Source organism: Pantherophis guttatus, chromosome 1 (genome assembly GCF_059756535.1).
Source record: "Pantherophis guttatus breed Tessera chromosome 1, ASM5975653v1, whole genome shotgun sequence".
In the NCBI taxonomy this organism is placed as follows: Eukaryota; Metazoa; Chordata; class Lepidosauria; order Squamata; family Colubridae; genus Pantherophis; species Pantherophis guttatus.
Genome location: NC_142063.1, coordinates 331,761,894 through 331,778,379, shown reverse-complemented (window position 1 = coordinate 331,778,379; position 16,486 = coordinate 331,761,894). Strand labels below are relative to the sequence as shown.

Genomic DNA, 16,486 nt, shown 5'->3' with positions numbered 1-16,486 from the left:
TCTCTCACAAAGACACACACATTTATACTCTGCCACAATCTCATAAGACTCTAGGTAGTCCACAAATGTCAAAGTATGCAATAAAAAAAACCACAAGAACATCCATAATCCAAGCAAACACCGACTACAAAGATATACATATCCTGACAACAACCAACTGATAAGGCTGACCGAAATGATCTCATGACCCAGACGCCCTTTGAAGAGTTCTGATCTGAGCTGCTTCTGGAACATAATCAAAGAGAAAGCCAACCAGGTGTCCACTAGAAGGACATTTCAAAGGTCTGATGCTATCACAGAGAAGCAATGCCTCCAAGCCTCAGTAATTCCAAAGAATTACCAGAATCAGAGAGAGTGGATATCTAGACTCCAATTACTAAAAGAGAGTGGACCAAACTGATGGGCAGGGCTAATGTAGTATTGTATTCTGAGTTCCCACAGCTCCAACTATGTTTATGGGAAGCAAGATGCTTTACTAAGTGGCTTCAACATTCCCTAATACTTCCTTTACTTCATTCCAGTTGCATTTAGCTAAATGTGCATTGGGCTATACAGATGCCTTTTTGAGATATTGGAGAAAATTGTTATTATCTTAAAGTTTAATTCACAAAGGTTAACATGAAAGAAATATTTGAATAGTTTAGTGGGATATACAAACGTAACTCACACACTAGAAGTTAAACTACAAGTAGTCCTCATTCTGTGATGAGCAATTTGGTCATTAAGCAAAGTGGTTACTAATTGAAACACTAAAATGTTATGATCTTATTTAGGATTTCCTTTGCTGTACAGACCTCAAAGGTCATAAATTTGAGGACTAGAGGCAAAGTTACTTTTTCATAGCCATTGTAACTGAGAACACTCTAAAAGCATAGTCACTAAACAAGGTATTTCAAAGAGAAGTATGCATTCCTTTTAATTCATAGCCAAACTTAATCTATCTTTGTCATACATTAACACTGTCACTGTTCACACAATATGTTTAATCAGGTCAAATAAATGCTTAGCAGATGCATTCAGACATGTAGTTCAGTGACACTGTGTTAAGATTTTTTCTTTCATTATGTTCAGGTTAATTTATGATTCACTGTAATGCCGAATCCACAAAATGGGCTAATCAAAGTGAAGCATGTTGAATGAACATGGCCAACTTGCATGTAAAAATGTCCTGTAATTCAGTTTTTCCTGATGCATGTTTTACAAATTGTTCAGTGGAGAAAATGGACACTAACCAGGGCATCCTACCCACGGTTTAAAATTGATTTCATATCCAAACCTTGGCTAAGCAGTCTGGATGAACTGGAAAGCTACACTGTAGTTTATGAAGACTTCCTGATGTTATTTAGCAGGTCAAGCGAAGAGACTTCATCTGCAGTCAAAATTGTCATTTCATTTCAACAGGCTTATTAACTATTCCAGGGACGTGGTGGCTCAGTGGTTAAGATGCTGAGCTTGTCGATTGAAAGGTCGGCAGTTCAGCAGTTCGAATCCCTAGTGCCACGTAACGGGGTGAGCTCCCGTTACTTGTCCCTGCTCCTGCCAACCTAGCAGTTCGAAAGCACGTAAAAAATGCAAGTAGAAAAATAGGGACCACCTTTGGTGGGAAGGTAACAGCGTTCTGTGCGCCTTCGGTGTTTAGTCATGCCGGCCACATGACCACAGAGACGTCTTTGGACAGCGCTGGCTCTTCGGCTTGGAAACGGAGATGAGCACCGCCCCCTAGACTCGGGAACGACTAGCGCATATGTGCGAGGGGAGCCTTTATCTTTATTAACTGTTCATCTGAATGCAGCTATTTTATTGCAAGTAACTTGTCATCATAAAATTGCCTTTTTTGAGGAGGGGGGTGGACCCAAAACAGCATTTACTAGAATTCCAAGCAGGCCCTAGAAATTCCTAGAATTCTTAGGATGCTTTTACTCATTGCTTTTGTTACTTACCGCTGTCCTTAAACTTTCACTGAGGTTGGAGGCATCATAAGTTGGTTTACCCTGGGGAAAAAGAAATGGAATTGTCAAGTTTCAAGTTTTTTTTTTTCACAACTTGCATACACAAGCATACAATCATATAGGAGAAGATTTTTTTAAATATATCCATATGCTATTGCCAAGACCTATACTGTGACCCATCTGTTCTTTCTGCATAGGTAAATTAATTTTGAAAGGGGGTTGGGGGGGAAGCCCATGTGCAAAAGAGGCTCCCAGATATGCAATTTTGAGTCCTAGAATTCCCAGCATCTGGAAGTTTCTCAGGTTGGGAAACCCTGCCTTAGGCCTTCCTCAGTGGTTAGATGTTGGGAGGTTTAGAATCCTCTGGTTGTTAATTATACAGGTAATCCTCAATTTATGACCACAATTTTTATTTATTTTATTTATTTGTATCCCACTTTTATTACTTTTACAAACAACTCAAGGCGGCAAACTTATCTAATACACCATCCTATTTTCTCCACAACAACAAGACTGTGAGGTGAGCTGGGCTAAGAGCGAGTGACTGGCCCAAAGTCACCCACCTGGCTTTTATTGAGCCAGGCGGGACTTGAACTCACAATCTTCCACTTTGTAACCTTAATGGCTAGACAAAACTGGGTCTTGGAATTGCCAAACTGGCAATTGGGACTAGAACATCCATTGCTAAGTGAGGAGATTATTAAGTGAGTCGGGCTCAATTTATAACCATTTTTGCTGCGGTCATTAATCAAAACACTGTGGTTATTCAGCAAACTTGGCTTCCCCCTTTGTCTCTTGCTTCTTGGAAGCCAGCTGGGATGGTTGCAGATGGTGATTACATGGCCTCAGGACTTTTATTTACAACTGTTGTAAATATAGGCTGCTTGCCAAATGTCCCAATTTTGATCATGTGACCGCAGGGATGCGGAGATGGTTGTAAGTGCTAGGATTGGTTGAAAGTCACTTTTTTCAATGCCGCTGTAACTTTGAATGGTTGCTAATGAATGGTCATAAATTGAGGTCTATCTGTAATGCCCATTGCTCTGGCCACACTGGGTGAGATTATACTACAGTCCAAAATGAAATATCAGTTGTATGCTGTTGTTGTTATTTTAGTATGGGTAAATAAACAAATAATCTGTCAATTTCATTTTCTTATTTTTTTTGTAAATCTCTCAGATTCAGTTCATTAAATTTAGGGATTTTAAATGCCTGCCAAAGTTTGTAAATATTTGGTTACACATTTCTCCATACCAATACAAATGTATTTGCTCTTTTGTTCATACACGGTATTTCAAATACTTTCTTCTCCTGTATAATATACTTTTCATGACTGTATGCATTTTTCTATAGATTTTCCCTAATACCTTTTTTTTAAAAAAAAATATGGCAAAGTAAAATTCCAGAAAAGTGAAAATGTGAATGATAAGCTTTGGTTTACAAATTGCTCTGCATTCCCCACTCCTCAATCTCATTCAGATCAGGTATTACATTTTTTTAAAAAGATACAATCAGGCAATTAGTAAAGCTCTTAGAAGTTAAAAGTCCCACACGATTTCCACAAAGTATTTTCCTTTTGTCAGGAATAGATTTCTGTTTCGTACAATGGTATAATGCACACCGATAGCTGCTGTTTGGATGACTGCCATAATTTACATATCAAGACAAAAGCATTTTTCCTCACACTGTCTTACCGAGTCTCGTTTTTAATTTTTTAACAGCCCCCCCCATCAAATTAAAAGCCTTCAAATCCCAGTATCTGATCTTAGAACTCAGAACACAGAACATAGGACAATAGCTTGTCATTTTGCCTTCTTTCTTTTCCAAAATAGCATGCCACTTTCTAAATACATCCACAACAAGGATGAAACAAAAAGCAACACAGCGTGACGGGTAAGATTAAAAACAGCAACACAACAAAGGAGATATTTAAAGCAGATGCAGTAAAAGCAGACCGGCAAAAAACACCGAGAAAAAGGAAACAAAAGAAAAGGCCAAGCTGTAATTCTGACTCAGTGACAGAAAGAGAAAGGGTTTGAAACAAATGGTTGAAAGCCAAAAGCCAAAAGCCAAAAGCCAAAAAAAAAAAAAAAAAGTGGAGAAGAATAACCCATCTGGAATACACAAATACCTAGTATTATTTTTCTTTAAGTCACAAGGAAGACTCTTAAGTCAGTACTCCTTCTAGGCTGCTGAAAGACCACAAGGGTAGATACAGTACATGCCTTCAGGATTAACCTGAAGAAAGTGAGGTCTATAAAAGCCACATATTCCTTTTCTATACTGGAATTCTCCAGCTGTGTTGAACGGCAACTCTCACCACGACCAATAAATATGCTTGCCAGAGAGGATAGGAATCTTACAAACATTTTACAATCGTGCCAGATTTCAAGTGATCTTATTTTTTTTCCAAATGGGAAAAGCCAGCAGGTGCTTACCCAGTGGTGGAATTAAAAATTTTTTACTACCAGTTCTGTGGGCATGGCTTGGCGGGCATGGCAGGGGAAGGATACTGCAAAATCCCCATTTCCACCCCACTCCAGGGAAAGGATACTGCAAAATCCCCATTCCCACTCCACTCCAGGGGAAGGATACTGCAAAATCCCCATTCCTCCATTCCTCTAACCACAATAAAATACCTTATGCCACCAGACTCCAAATTTTGGGCTTAGACAACTTAGAACTACGCCGACTTCAGTCTGACCTAAGCATAGTACATAAAATTATCTGCCACAATGTCCTTCCTGTCAATGACTACTTCAGCTTCAACCACAACAATACACGAGCAAATAATAGATACAAACTCAAGGTAAACCGCTCCAAACTCGATTGCAGAAAATACGACTTCAGCAACAGAGTGGTCAATGCCTGGAACGCACTATCTGACTTTGTAGTTTCTTTCCCAAACCCCCAAAACTTTAACCTAAGACTGTCTACTGTTGACCTCACCCCATTCCTAAGAGGTCTGTAAGGGGCGTGCATAAGTGCACCAGCGTGCCTACCGTTTCTGTCCTAATATTCCTTTTTTACTTACTCTTTTCATGTATTCAAATTATGTTTATACTTTTACCTGTTATCTTATATATGCTTGACAAATAAACTTATGATTATGATTATGTATGACCGGATGGGCCTCGACTTCCTATGATTTTGCTCAGATCTATTGATGGAAAGATGTTCTTCATTTTTTAAAAAGCATTAAGCCATTTTTATGATTTACAAGTCAATTACTATTTGCTTTCTCCTTCAAAATAGTGGGAAACCCTATGATTAATTTGGCAATTAGGGACGGGAGAGGTGCTGCAGAGTGCTTACAAGGATAAGTTTGAGGGCTGGTATGTAACCCGGAATCACAGATCACCCAAACTTGTTCCGGGAGATTTGCAAACGTTTTTGTTCTTCTCAAGGTAGAAGAAGAGTTAAGCTTTTTGCTGCTTCCTCCCTGACAAGGAACTAGCTCCAAATCTCTTTTATTTGAGCAGCAGGAGGAAAAATAAAACCTTGAATTCTGGAACGGTTCCCTTTCTTTTTCTTTTTCTAATTAATGCCTATTCACGCTTTTTAAAGCCTCTCTGCATTCTCTCCGCATACTGTAGCTACCTGCAGAAATTCTCAGAATTTTTCCCCACCGCAAGTGACTAAATCTTATTCCACAATGATTGTGTGCTTTAATAATTAAGGATTTATCGCAGCCGTTATTTTAACCTAGCCTAACGCTCCAAAATGAGTCATTAAGTATTATTTAATGGAATGCATTAATGGAATGCAGAAAAGGATCTAATTCAACACCATGCAAAAGTTCACTGAAGAACCTGGAGGCTGTGTTTGCATTTACACACACCTCTTCCGCTGGTAAAGTGCTGGTTTTATCTGAACATTATAATCTATTTTAATAATACCACAGTCCCTTTATCCTTTTTTTTTGCCCCCCTGTCCCATTTCTTAAATGCTACAGTATACTATTATTATATACAGGTTATTGTATACAGTATACCATTCTTCTTTTTTTCCTTACTAGTATCTATCTCTTCCCACTTATTACTATAACCATGTTGCTTGTATTTTTCAATTATACTGTTTTTATTTGTTTCCTAGTACGATTTGATAGCTTATTTGATAGTAACCTTGACTATCACTATCACTAAGTGTTGTATCTTTTTATTCTTGATGAATGTATTTTTTTCTCCTTATGTACACTGAGAACATATACACCAAAGACAAATTCCTTGTGTGTCCAATCACACTTGGCCAATAAGGAATAAAGAATTCTAAAGAAAGAAAGAATAATAAAATTGCCAAAAGAATCATGCATACTTTAAAAAAAAAATTGTCCCAAAGTTTCTCTATTCAGGTCTGTTTTCACAAGCAAGCAAACAAATGGAAAACTAAAATGAACACACACAAAAAAGGAAAGAGAATGGGAATCACTGAAGCAATTTGAGAACTGGAATTTCCTTGAATTTAGGATACCATCCTACGGGAAGACTGGCCTTTACAAAAACCAAGCTCTGCTTCTCCAAGATTAGAGATAAAAGTCCAGCCTTGGAAACAACTTCAGTTTTAGAACGCTTCACAGGCTGTAGAAGGGTTCTTATTAGAGGTCCTTGGTGCTTTCTGAGCTTGGTTGTTTTCTTGCAGATGTTTCATTACCAAACTAGGTAACATTATCAGTGCTAGTAAGGCGTGTGGTTTGCTCTTATTTTATATACTATCGGTAGTGGCTTGCCATGTCAATGTTGGTAGGTTCTTCAGTTGAGCTGTTTACTGTCAGCCTGTTTGACAGTTCCTTGATTAGGGTATGCACAGATGAGCATAGATTAACTCCAAGGTTAACCTCAGACCAACAATCAAGAAGTAAATCTAAAGTGGATATCCCTGTCTACAATGGAGTGATGGGGAAAATTCCCATCACCCCCAGGGCTCTGCTTTGCAACTGTCTTTCTTTCCACTTTTAAGCGGTAGTTGCTACTTTTCCTAACTGTGGTTTTTAATCCCTGAAATACAGCAGCAATAGTTCCTGCAAGGGGCCTGCCAGGATACAATATGGCTGTTTTCACCCTACATGCTTAACCTGGTTATTGGGGTTTTGGCTAAGCCATGCTCACTTTAAAAAAAACAAAAAACAAAAAACACTACCTAGCCAAAATTAAGATTAACCAAGAGGTTAATCCAGAGGTGGTATTCAGCAGGTTCTGACCAGTTCTGGAGAACCGGTAGCAGAAATTTTGAGTAGTTCGGAGAACCGGTAAATACCACCAATGACTGGCCCCTCCCCCATCTATTCTCTGCCTCCCAAATCCCGGCTGATGGGGAGGAAATGGGGATTTTGCAGTAACCTTCCCCTGGAGTGGGGAGGGAATGGAGATTTTACAGTATCCTTCCCCTGCTACGCCCACCAAGCTACACCCACCAAGCCACACTACGCCTACCAAGCCACACCCACAGAACCGGTAATAAAAAATTTTGAATCCCCCCACTGCACAGTATGCTGTGGAAATAACCTAATTAAACCTGGTGTATGAACAGTTTTTTGGAAAAAAGGCATAGCTCTTTCTATGGACTCATCACTCATCACTAGTTCCACTTCTCAAGAATTATAATCACATTTCAATACAGTTTCGGAAAAAAATAGTAGGCCTTGGACTACCTTGGAGATAGTCTTTGACTTACAACCATTCAAAATTACGATGGCATGAAAAAAAGGTGATTTATGACCAGTCCTAAGACTTAGGCCATCGCTGCATCCCCATGGTTATCCTAATTCAGCACTTGGGAACTGGCCTGTATTTACAGCATCCTGGGGTCGTGTGATCCTCATTTGCGACCTCCACAACCGGCTTCTGACAAATCAAAGTCAATGGGGGAAGCCAGATTTGCTTAATGACCACCTGATTCATTTAACAACTGCAGTGATTCACTTAACAAAAAGGTCATTAAATTGGATGTGATTCATGTAAAAATTGCCTTGCTTAGCAGTGGAAATTCTGTTGCCAATTATGGACATCAGTCAAGGACTACCTGTATTAACATTTACATGTTAAAAATGATTATATTTAAATAGATTTCATATGCTCAAAAGTCAGGGAGAACAAATTCACCAGTCGACATTTAAGAAAGAGACATGAACCAAATGAGACCGTTTTATACATCTGTGATCTGTATGCAATTTGTTGCTAGTCCTTATAATTTGTTCCTTGTCTTATTCTGTTCTTTGCTGTTGATTTTTTCCAACTTTCTCCATCATTTTCCTCATCTTACTTCCCTACTCGCCCAAATTTGTTTATTTCTTGTTGTCTTGGCTCTTTGTCCCACTACTGTCACCAAACTTCTGTTACAATTTTACTTATTTCCCTAATGTTCCATTTGGACCGAATCTGTTTTGCTTCGACAATTTTAAGAGGGAGTAATTCAGGACTGCCGTTGAGTTGCGCTCTGTTTTTTTCCTCCCAGAGAATCACAAGAGGACTAAACACCATACTAAAAAAGAGAAGGAAAATCAACATTCTGTTCTGTTCTCCTCAGGCAACGGAGTTTAAAGGATAGTTAAACAACCCATCATTAAGCATCTGGGTGCTGGAAGCAAAAGATCAAACTTTCCTAAAGTTCCAATTGGAAACTGACAGCAGGGGGCTCAAGATATACTGTATATATCTATATCTATATATAAAGCATACAATACTGGGTATGCTTTTTGAGCAGGACTCTGTACGTAGCTAAAATAGCATTGACAGATGGGACCTGAAGCATATCAACTTGCCCAGGTGTTATTGATGGATGGAAACAACATACAAAAGATGGCCCCACAGATAACCAGGAGGGCCTCAAAATTTTGTACCTATTTTACTTGGGGTCAGTGAGTGGTGCGGTGGCCTAGAGGTGGAGCTCTCGCCTCACAATCAGGAGGCTGTGAGCTCGATTGTAGGTAGCGGCAGATATTTCTCTCTCTGGGCACAATGAGAGCATATCTGCTGAAACAATCTCCGGATTGGCAACAGGAAGGGCATCCGGCCAGTAAACATTCAACTCCATTCAGTTGCCCAAGACTCCATCCCGCAAGGGATTATGGGGTCTTTAAAAGATGATGATGATTTACTTAGGTTTAGTGCCATTCTATCAGGCACTAAATATAATACATTGTTACGATGATGATGACCACGACGATGATGATGTTATCCATTCAGTTGTGTATAGTTCTTGCTGATTCTCTCCACATCTCTCCAGGTCTCGCCACATCTACCAGTCTTGCACTACTTCTTTGAGTTTTTCTATGCTCTGGCTGGTATTGTTGTGGCCTGTCAGCGGCCTGTGCAGCTGGTAGCTGATTCTGACAGCAAGGAGGCTGGTGTGGTACTGCGCCAGCAGCCTGTGCAGCTGGCACTCGAGTCAGACAATGAGGAGGCTGGAGAAGATGTGGTGCCAGAGGCGGGGATTCAGCCAGGGCCTTCAGAACCTCCAGAAGCTCCCATAAGTGAAGAGGAGGAAGAGGAGGAGCCTCTTCTCATTGCACGGGCGCGCAGAGCTGCCAAAAGGCAGGAGTGGTTCCTCAGGAGGAGGTCTCCTCAAGAGTAAGGCTTGGGGCTAATTGGCCACTCCCTTAGCCTATTTAAGGAAGGACGACGACTGAGGCAATTTGCAGGGAACAACTTTGTTCACTCTTCTTCGTGTCCTGATCTTAGTTCTCTTATCAGTTTCCTGCAAATTGCTTCTGGGCTTTCTGCCAACCATAGTAAGATTGCAATTATTTATTCTTTGGATTCTTGTAGGGTGTTAAGAAAGTTAATTAACAGCCTTTATTTGAAAAAGACTGATTTAATTTAGTAAATTAAGGTTTGTACAGACTTTGTGTGTGCTGCATTCTTTGAGGCAGAACAGATATCAGCTTTGATGGTGTCTAGTTGCCATGTTCTTTTACAGCCTTATACCACTGACTCTTCCAAACATAATTGCTTTCTCCAGTGACTGTGACCAGTAGATCCTTGAAATGCAAGACTTTGTTGGAACCCTCCCCATTCAAACCTTTACGGCCTCCAGGTATGAGGACAGGACTTCTACAGTACTATTTCTCTGGCCACAGGTCAGGAGTTGATCCATAGTTGCATCAAGCCCATAGGTTACTATTCTATGAAGAATATCACAAGAAACTCCACCGAAAGCTTTGCATTAGCGCTATGGCATTCTCCTGATCTAATAAGCTACGAACTCTATCAAAGACAAAGATAAATTTTGTTTGTCATTTATCGTCTCCAACATTCTGGCTTCTGTTAATTGAAGAGGTAGTTCTTGACTTACAACCAGAACTGAGTCTAAAATTTCCATTGCTAAGCAAGGCAGTTGTTAAATGAGTTTTGCCCCCGTTTTACCACCTTTTTAGCGCAGTTGTTAAGCGAATCACTCCAAATTCTTAAGGGAATCAAGCAGTTGTTAAGCAAATCTGCTTCCCCATTGACTTTGCTTGGTGAAAACTGGCTGGGAAGGTTAAATGTCTTTGGGACAGTGCAACTGTCATAAATACATCCCAGTTGCTAAATGTCTGACATTTGATCACCATGGGGTTCCTGCAATGGTTGCAAGTGTGGAAAACGATTGTGTCACTTTTTTCCGGTGCTGTTGTAACTTCAAATGGTGACTCAATGAATGGTTGTAGGTTGAGGACTACCTGTACCGATCTGTAGCATGCCCATTCTGTTTGCATACATGCTGCTTCGTCATCTATTTAGAGGCCAACAGACCTATAGTTTCCCAAAACCTCCTCCTTCTTTTTGAAGGAGGAATAATATTTGCTTATCCATCATTTAGTGAAGTTCTCAAAACCTATCAGGAGTGGGTCTGCGATGACTCAAGCTAGTTCCCTTAGCGCTCTGGTATGTCAAGTGCCTGGTTCTGGAGACCCTGAACGCGTCTAAATTGTTTACTCTGCACTGCGGATTGTGTTTGGTTCTGGTTTCACCACCCTCCAACTTTTGTCCTAGTTAAAAGACCTCCTGTTGGGTCTGGTGAGGCGCTTGAAACCAAGAAATAGAGAGAAATTTCCTGACAGAGAACAATTAATCAGTGGAACAGCTTGTCTTCAGAAGTTGTGGATGCTCCGCTGGAGGTTTTTAAGAAGAGATTGGACAGTTTTTTGTCTAAAATGATATAGGATTTCCTGCTGGGCAGGAAGTTGGACTAGAAGACCTCCTTCCAACTCTGTTAGTTTGTTATTCTCAGGAACCTTTAGTGAAGATATGCCACTATTATATTGGCATAAGCTCTTCATGTTGATACCACCTGCATGGCCCGTTGCTGACTTGCAGGAACCTGTTTTCTCTTCTTGTGCCATGACCTTCATCTGGAAAACTTCCTGTATCCCCATCTGCTTCATCTTCCTGAAGGCACGGCAGTCTCCCGTGATTCTTTCAGTACCTCCTCAACCTGAGTCACTCATCCCAATATGGATCAAGCGAAAAACCTAGTTGCTGTCTTTAAATAGTCTTGGCAACTGGTCCAGGAGGTTGGGTACCTGGAGGACAACCCATCTTGTAGTAACATATTCAAGCATCCTTGGTGCTCTCTGAGCTTGGTTGTTTTCTTGCAGATGTTTCATTACCCAAATTAGATAACATCATCAGTGTAGTCAGTCTGCAGACAGCTACTGGGCTCTTCTTAATAGGGAATGTCCTGTGTTTTGTTTTGTTGTTTTGTTTTGTTTTGTTTTTTGTTTTGTTTTGTTTTGTTTGTTTTCTTCTTTTCTTTTCTTTTCTTTTCTTTTCTTTTCTTTTCTTTTCTTTTCTTTTCTTTTCTTTTCTTTTCTTTTCTTCTTTTCTTTTCCTTCTTTCCTTTCCTTTCCTTTCCTTTCCTTTCCTTTCCTTTCCTTTCCTTCTTTCCTTTCCTTTCCTTTCCTTTCCTTTCCTTTCCTTCTATTCTCTTCTCTTCTCTTTCTTTTCTTTTCTTTTCTTTTTTCTTTTCTTTTTTCTTTTTTTGTTTTGTTGGTGAAAATATCATCCATCTTTAAAAAGATACGTTTTATGACCAAACCAATAAAATAAAAGATTGTTTTGGTGTCATCCAGGGCTAAATATATGAGCTCTGCATAATCTAGTTAAAAATATGCCTGGAAGAACACTCAGGCGTTTTAGCATTTATCAACAACTGGTTTTAAATATGATTATAGGGTAGCAAAGAGCTATTAATAGGTATTATTTAATCTCAACAATCCCAGATTTATAAATAATAAGTCTTCTCATTCCCTGCTGGTTCAGGTCAGTGTATATAAAAAAATCTATCTATGCCCGGATTTATTTCTTAGCAAATCCTGTGACTTCACCATGTCCCTTTCAGTGACATTGCATATCTGGATGGCCTCCTATAACCCTTCAAAAGGTCACAAAGTTCATCTGTAATCCAACAGCCGTCACAGATTGTCTAATCCTGAACTAGGAGATAGACCAGATTTATGGAGAGACCATGAGAGAAGAGAAGCGGTTAAAGAAGTAACAGATCTACTGTTGTAGAACCACCAGAAACTTCAGCAGAAACTTCAGCCGAGGAAGATCTTAATTAATGGAAAATGCACATTCCCAAACTGTCTTTTTGTGCCTGGAAAGGAGGCAGCATTTCACTTCTAATTTATAGGCATTCTTGGAATGATCCCCAAGGCACCACTGTCGTCTGCAAATTGTTACACCAGAAGACATTAGCCATGGAACATCAGTCCAAGGACCACAGCATCAGCTGCAGAAGTGGCTGGTTATCATGCCGAAGGCCCCAGATTAAATCTTGTCTTCTCCTTGAAGGTATGAGAAAGACTATCAAATAAAACTTGAGACCAGCTAATGATTAAGTTCACACAACATACTAAGCTACGAAAAAACTACAGGTTAACAAAATGCAATTGTTGTGTTAATATAACATGCTTTGCCCTGATGGCGCAGTGATTAGAATGCAATATTGCAGGCAAACTCTGCCCACAGCCTGGAGTTTGATCCTGATGGGGCTCAAGATTGACTCAGCCTTCCATCCTTCTGAAGTCAGTAAAGATGAGAACCCAAATTGTTGGGGGCAATATGGTGACATTGTAAACCACCCAGAGAGTGCTATATAGTAGTATGGGGCAGTATATAAGTCTATTGCTATTGCTATTTGCTCATATACAGTGGTGGGTTTCAAATTTTTTTACTACCGGTTCTGTGGGCGTGGCTTGGTGGGCATGGCGTGGCTTGGTGGGCGTGGCTTGGTGGGCGTGGCAGGGGAAGGATACTGTAAAATCTCCATTCCCTCCCCACTCCAGGGTAAGGATACTGCAAAATCCTCATTCCCTCCCCACTCCTGGGGGAAGGATATTGCAAAATCTCCATTCCTACCCCACTCTGGGGCCAACCAGATGTGGTATTTGCCGGTTCTCCGAACTACTCAAAATTTCCGCTACTGGTTTTCTGAACTACTCAAAATTTCCACTACCGGTTCTCCAGAACTGGTCAGAATCTGCTGAAACCCACCTCTGCCCATATATGAGATTATGGTTTAAAGTGATTAGCTGGCTCACTCTAAATTGAGGATGTTGTGCAAACCTCTAGTGGCAGTACTGAGCTAGATTTAATTCAATATTAAGCAACTTCCTCTGTTCCCATGTCTATCTCTCTTTTCACCTAGAAAAAGTTGGAAGATCTCCCAACAAGCTGTTTTGCTGATAAATATTTCCATAGTCTCTTCCCCAGATCCTGTGCTACTGCAGATCTATAGATTAGTAGCAAAACCACCCAGAGTCACGCTTCTCTGTGAGATGGATGACACATATATAGGATAAACACATGCTTGCATACATATATGCATGCAATTTACATATAGATAATCTTCATTCGGTCCCAGCTATTTGCTGTTCAAAGATTAAATTGCATAAAATAGGAAAGATCTTTCTCTGCCGGAAGAGAAAGATCTTTCTCTTGAAGAACGTTTGCTAGTCCTTAAATAGTCCGATCTGGTGTGAAGAACTTCTTAAGTTCTGCTTAAGGCAGCTGAGTGTGTGTAAAAACAGCAACCTCCTGAATTTGGAATTAAATGTAGATTGGTCAAACAAAACAAACCAGAGAGTTTGGCCAGCAATGTTATTTAGCTGTATAATTTCGTCTGATATTTGAGCTTCTTTGGGACAGCAAAGAAGCTCCATGCGTCACTTCTGCTTCCCGTAACCAATGCTGCCAGGAATACTGCTCAGAAACCCTCTATGCAGACCAATCTTTGATGGTAGAAGCATCCCACAAGACAGCTGCCAACCGTCTGAATTACACCACTGGGCTGGATTCCCAAATTCAGGCCATTATCAAACGACCCTTTAGATAAACCTAAAAAGCCACCAATAACTTTTTTCACTCTGCCTTCTCCAAGTTACTGACGGCTCTGATGCTTCTAACTTCTTCTTCTTCTTTTTTTTTAATTTGATTTATATGCCGCCCTTCTCTGGAGACTCAGGGCGGCTTACAATGCGTTAAGCAATAGCCTTCATACTTTTGTATATTTATACAAAGTCAGCTTATTGCCCCCACAAACTGGGTCCTCATTTTACCTACCTTAGAAAGGATGGAAGGCTGAGTCAACCTTGAGCCTTGGCGAGATTCGAACCTGCAGAAATTGCAGGCAGCTGTGTTAATAACAGGGTGCATTAAACCACTGTACTACCAAGGCTCTTTTTCTTTTTCTTAATGCAAAAAGACCAATCTCTTCTCTTTCCTATTTATAAGGTGTTACTTACTCCTTATTTTCAACTGCAAAAGGGCCAGGTTAGAGAACAGATTGTTAGATTAGAAGGGCCAAGGGCAGAGGTGGGTTTCAGCAGGTTCTGACCAGTTCTGGAGAACTGGTAAGGGAAATTTTGAGTAGTTTGGAGAACCGGTAGTAAAAATTCTGACTGGCCCCACCCCCATCTTTTCTCTGCCTCCCAAGTCCCAGCTGATCAGGAGGAAATGGGGATTTTACAGTATCCTTCCCCTGGAGTGGGGTTGGAATGGAGATTTTACAGTATCCTTCCCCTGGAGTGGGGTGGGAATGGAGATTTTACAGTATTCTTCCCCTGGAGTGGGGTGGGAATGGAGATTTTAATATCCTTCCCCTGCCATGCCTACCAAGCCACACCCACCAAGCCATGCCACGCCCACCAAGCCACGCCCACAGAACCGGTAGTAAAAAATTTTGAAACCCACCACTGGCCAGGGGTCTGATCCAACGGGATGCTGTTTACATCCTTATGTTGTTAAAAATGAATTAACAGCCACCACAAATATGGGACTGCAGTTGTATTGCTTCCTCAATAGGGTTAAATAATTATAGAATTCATGTGTTACAAATCATTTGTTTCAAATCTGCCTCTGATAAACAAGAGAGCCAGCTTTTAAGGAAACAGTACTTGCTCACAGAGATTCTTTTCTCGTCCCTTTTCCTTCCTCTGTAGTTTAGCAGGTTTGCCAATTCTTCCTGTGCCTAATAATTTCCTTAATTTCAGGTCTTGCAGCCAAATTTGCCATTTTTTTAAAAAAGAAAAAAAATCCTCTTTTGTTTATTTTTAAATCCCTGAAGGCTGGTAACACTGCATTCCTTCCACACCACAGAACTTGCAATACTTTGCAGACAGAGATTAAGTCAAGCCTGCATCCATACAGACAAACAGATATTTAAAAACACTTCTAAAGATACAGAAAGTGGTGGGACAGACTGTCCCCGGGGCTGGGACGAGGGGTTTCATGCCTTGCAGATAATGATGATGAAAATAATACCTTTAACACCGTCAACGATAAACATCTATCCTATCCTAGACCTTTAGATAGGTAAATAAATGCCAAATCCATCCTAAACATCTAGCTGATTGTGCAACCAACCATAATAATAATAATAATAACAACAACAACAGCATTGCATTGAGTTTGCATTTCTAGACTCTCTTTTTATAGACAGCTCTAGGAAGCTTGCAAGGTATTCGGAGGTGGGGGGGGTGGAATCTCTCCAAATTCTACCATATAATCTACCCTGTTAGGGAGGTTGGGCTGGGAGAAAAGGGCTGGTGTAAAACCACACTACAAATTTTGTAGTCAGTGGGGAACTTGGATCTGAGTGTTTTCAGTCCATCATTTTAACCACTATACGACACCAGCTATCTAAGAGAGGTTTGGAGGGCCAGTTTTTTAACGATACAGAAATTGCACCTGGATATTGCACCTGGCACCTACCCTCTGGAATGAGCTGCCCCCGGAGATATGGCGGATCCCGGATCTTCGCACCTTTTGCCGTTCCCTAAAGACGTTTTTATTCCAGCAAGCCAGGCTGGCCTGACTCCTTTAAATTGTTTTAATTTTTAAATTGTTTGATTATGGGTCTTAATACAGGGGTGTTTTTAATTGTGGGCCAAATTAATTTAAATTGGATTTTAATACTGTTTTTAAATTTTGTATTTCTTGTGTTTTATGTGTTGGCCGTTCACTGCCCCGAGTCCTTTGGGAGAGGGGCGGTATATAAATATAAACAATAAAATAAATAAATAAATAAATATTCTACAAAAGGGCCTGGTGGCTCAG

The 16,486-nt window shown here is 40.3% G+C and overlaps 1 protein-coding gene across 2 annotated transcripts in view; it reads right to left on the bottom strand.

The window, feature by feature from the left end:
• The window catches only part of LOC117667472 (SPNS lysolipid transporter 2, sphingosine-1-phosphate), a 153,920-nt gene that overhangs the window by 1,568 nt on the left and 135,866 nt on the right, over positions 1-16,486 (bottom strand). For both annotated transcript variants that reach the window (XM_034420845.3, XM_087889297.1), the window contains one exon: positions 1,941-1,991. In XM_034420845.3, the coding sequence (XP_034276736.2) occupies positions 1,949-1,991 (43 nt within the window). In that variant the 3' untranslated portion in view covers positions 1,941-1,948. The remainder of the gene's footprint in view (positions 1-1,940; positions 1,992-16,486) is intronic.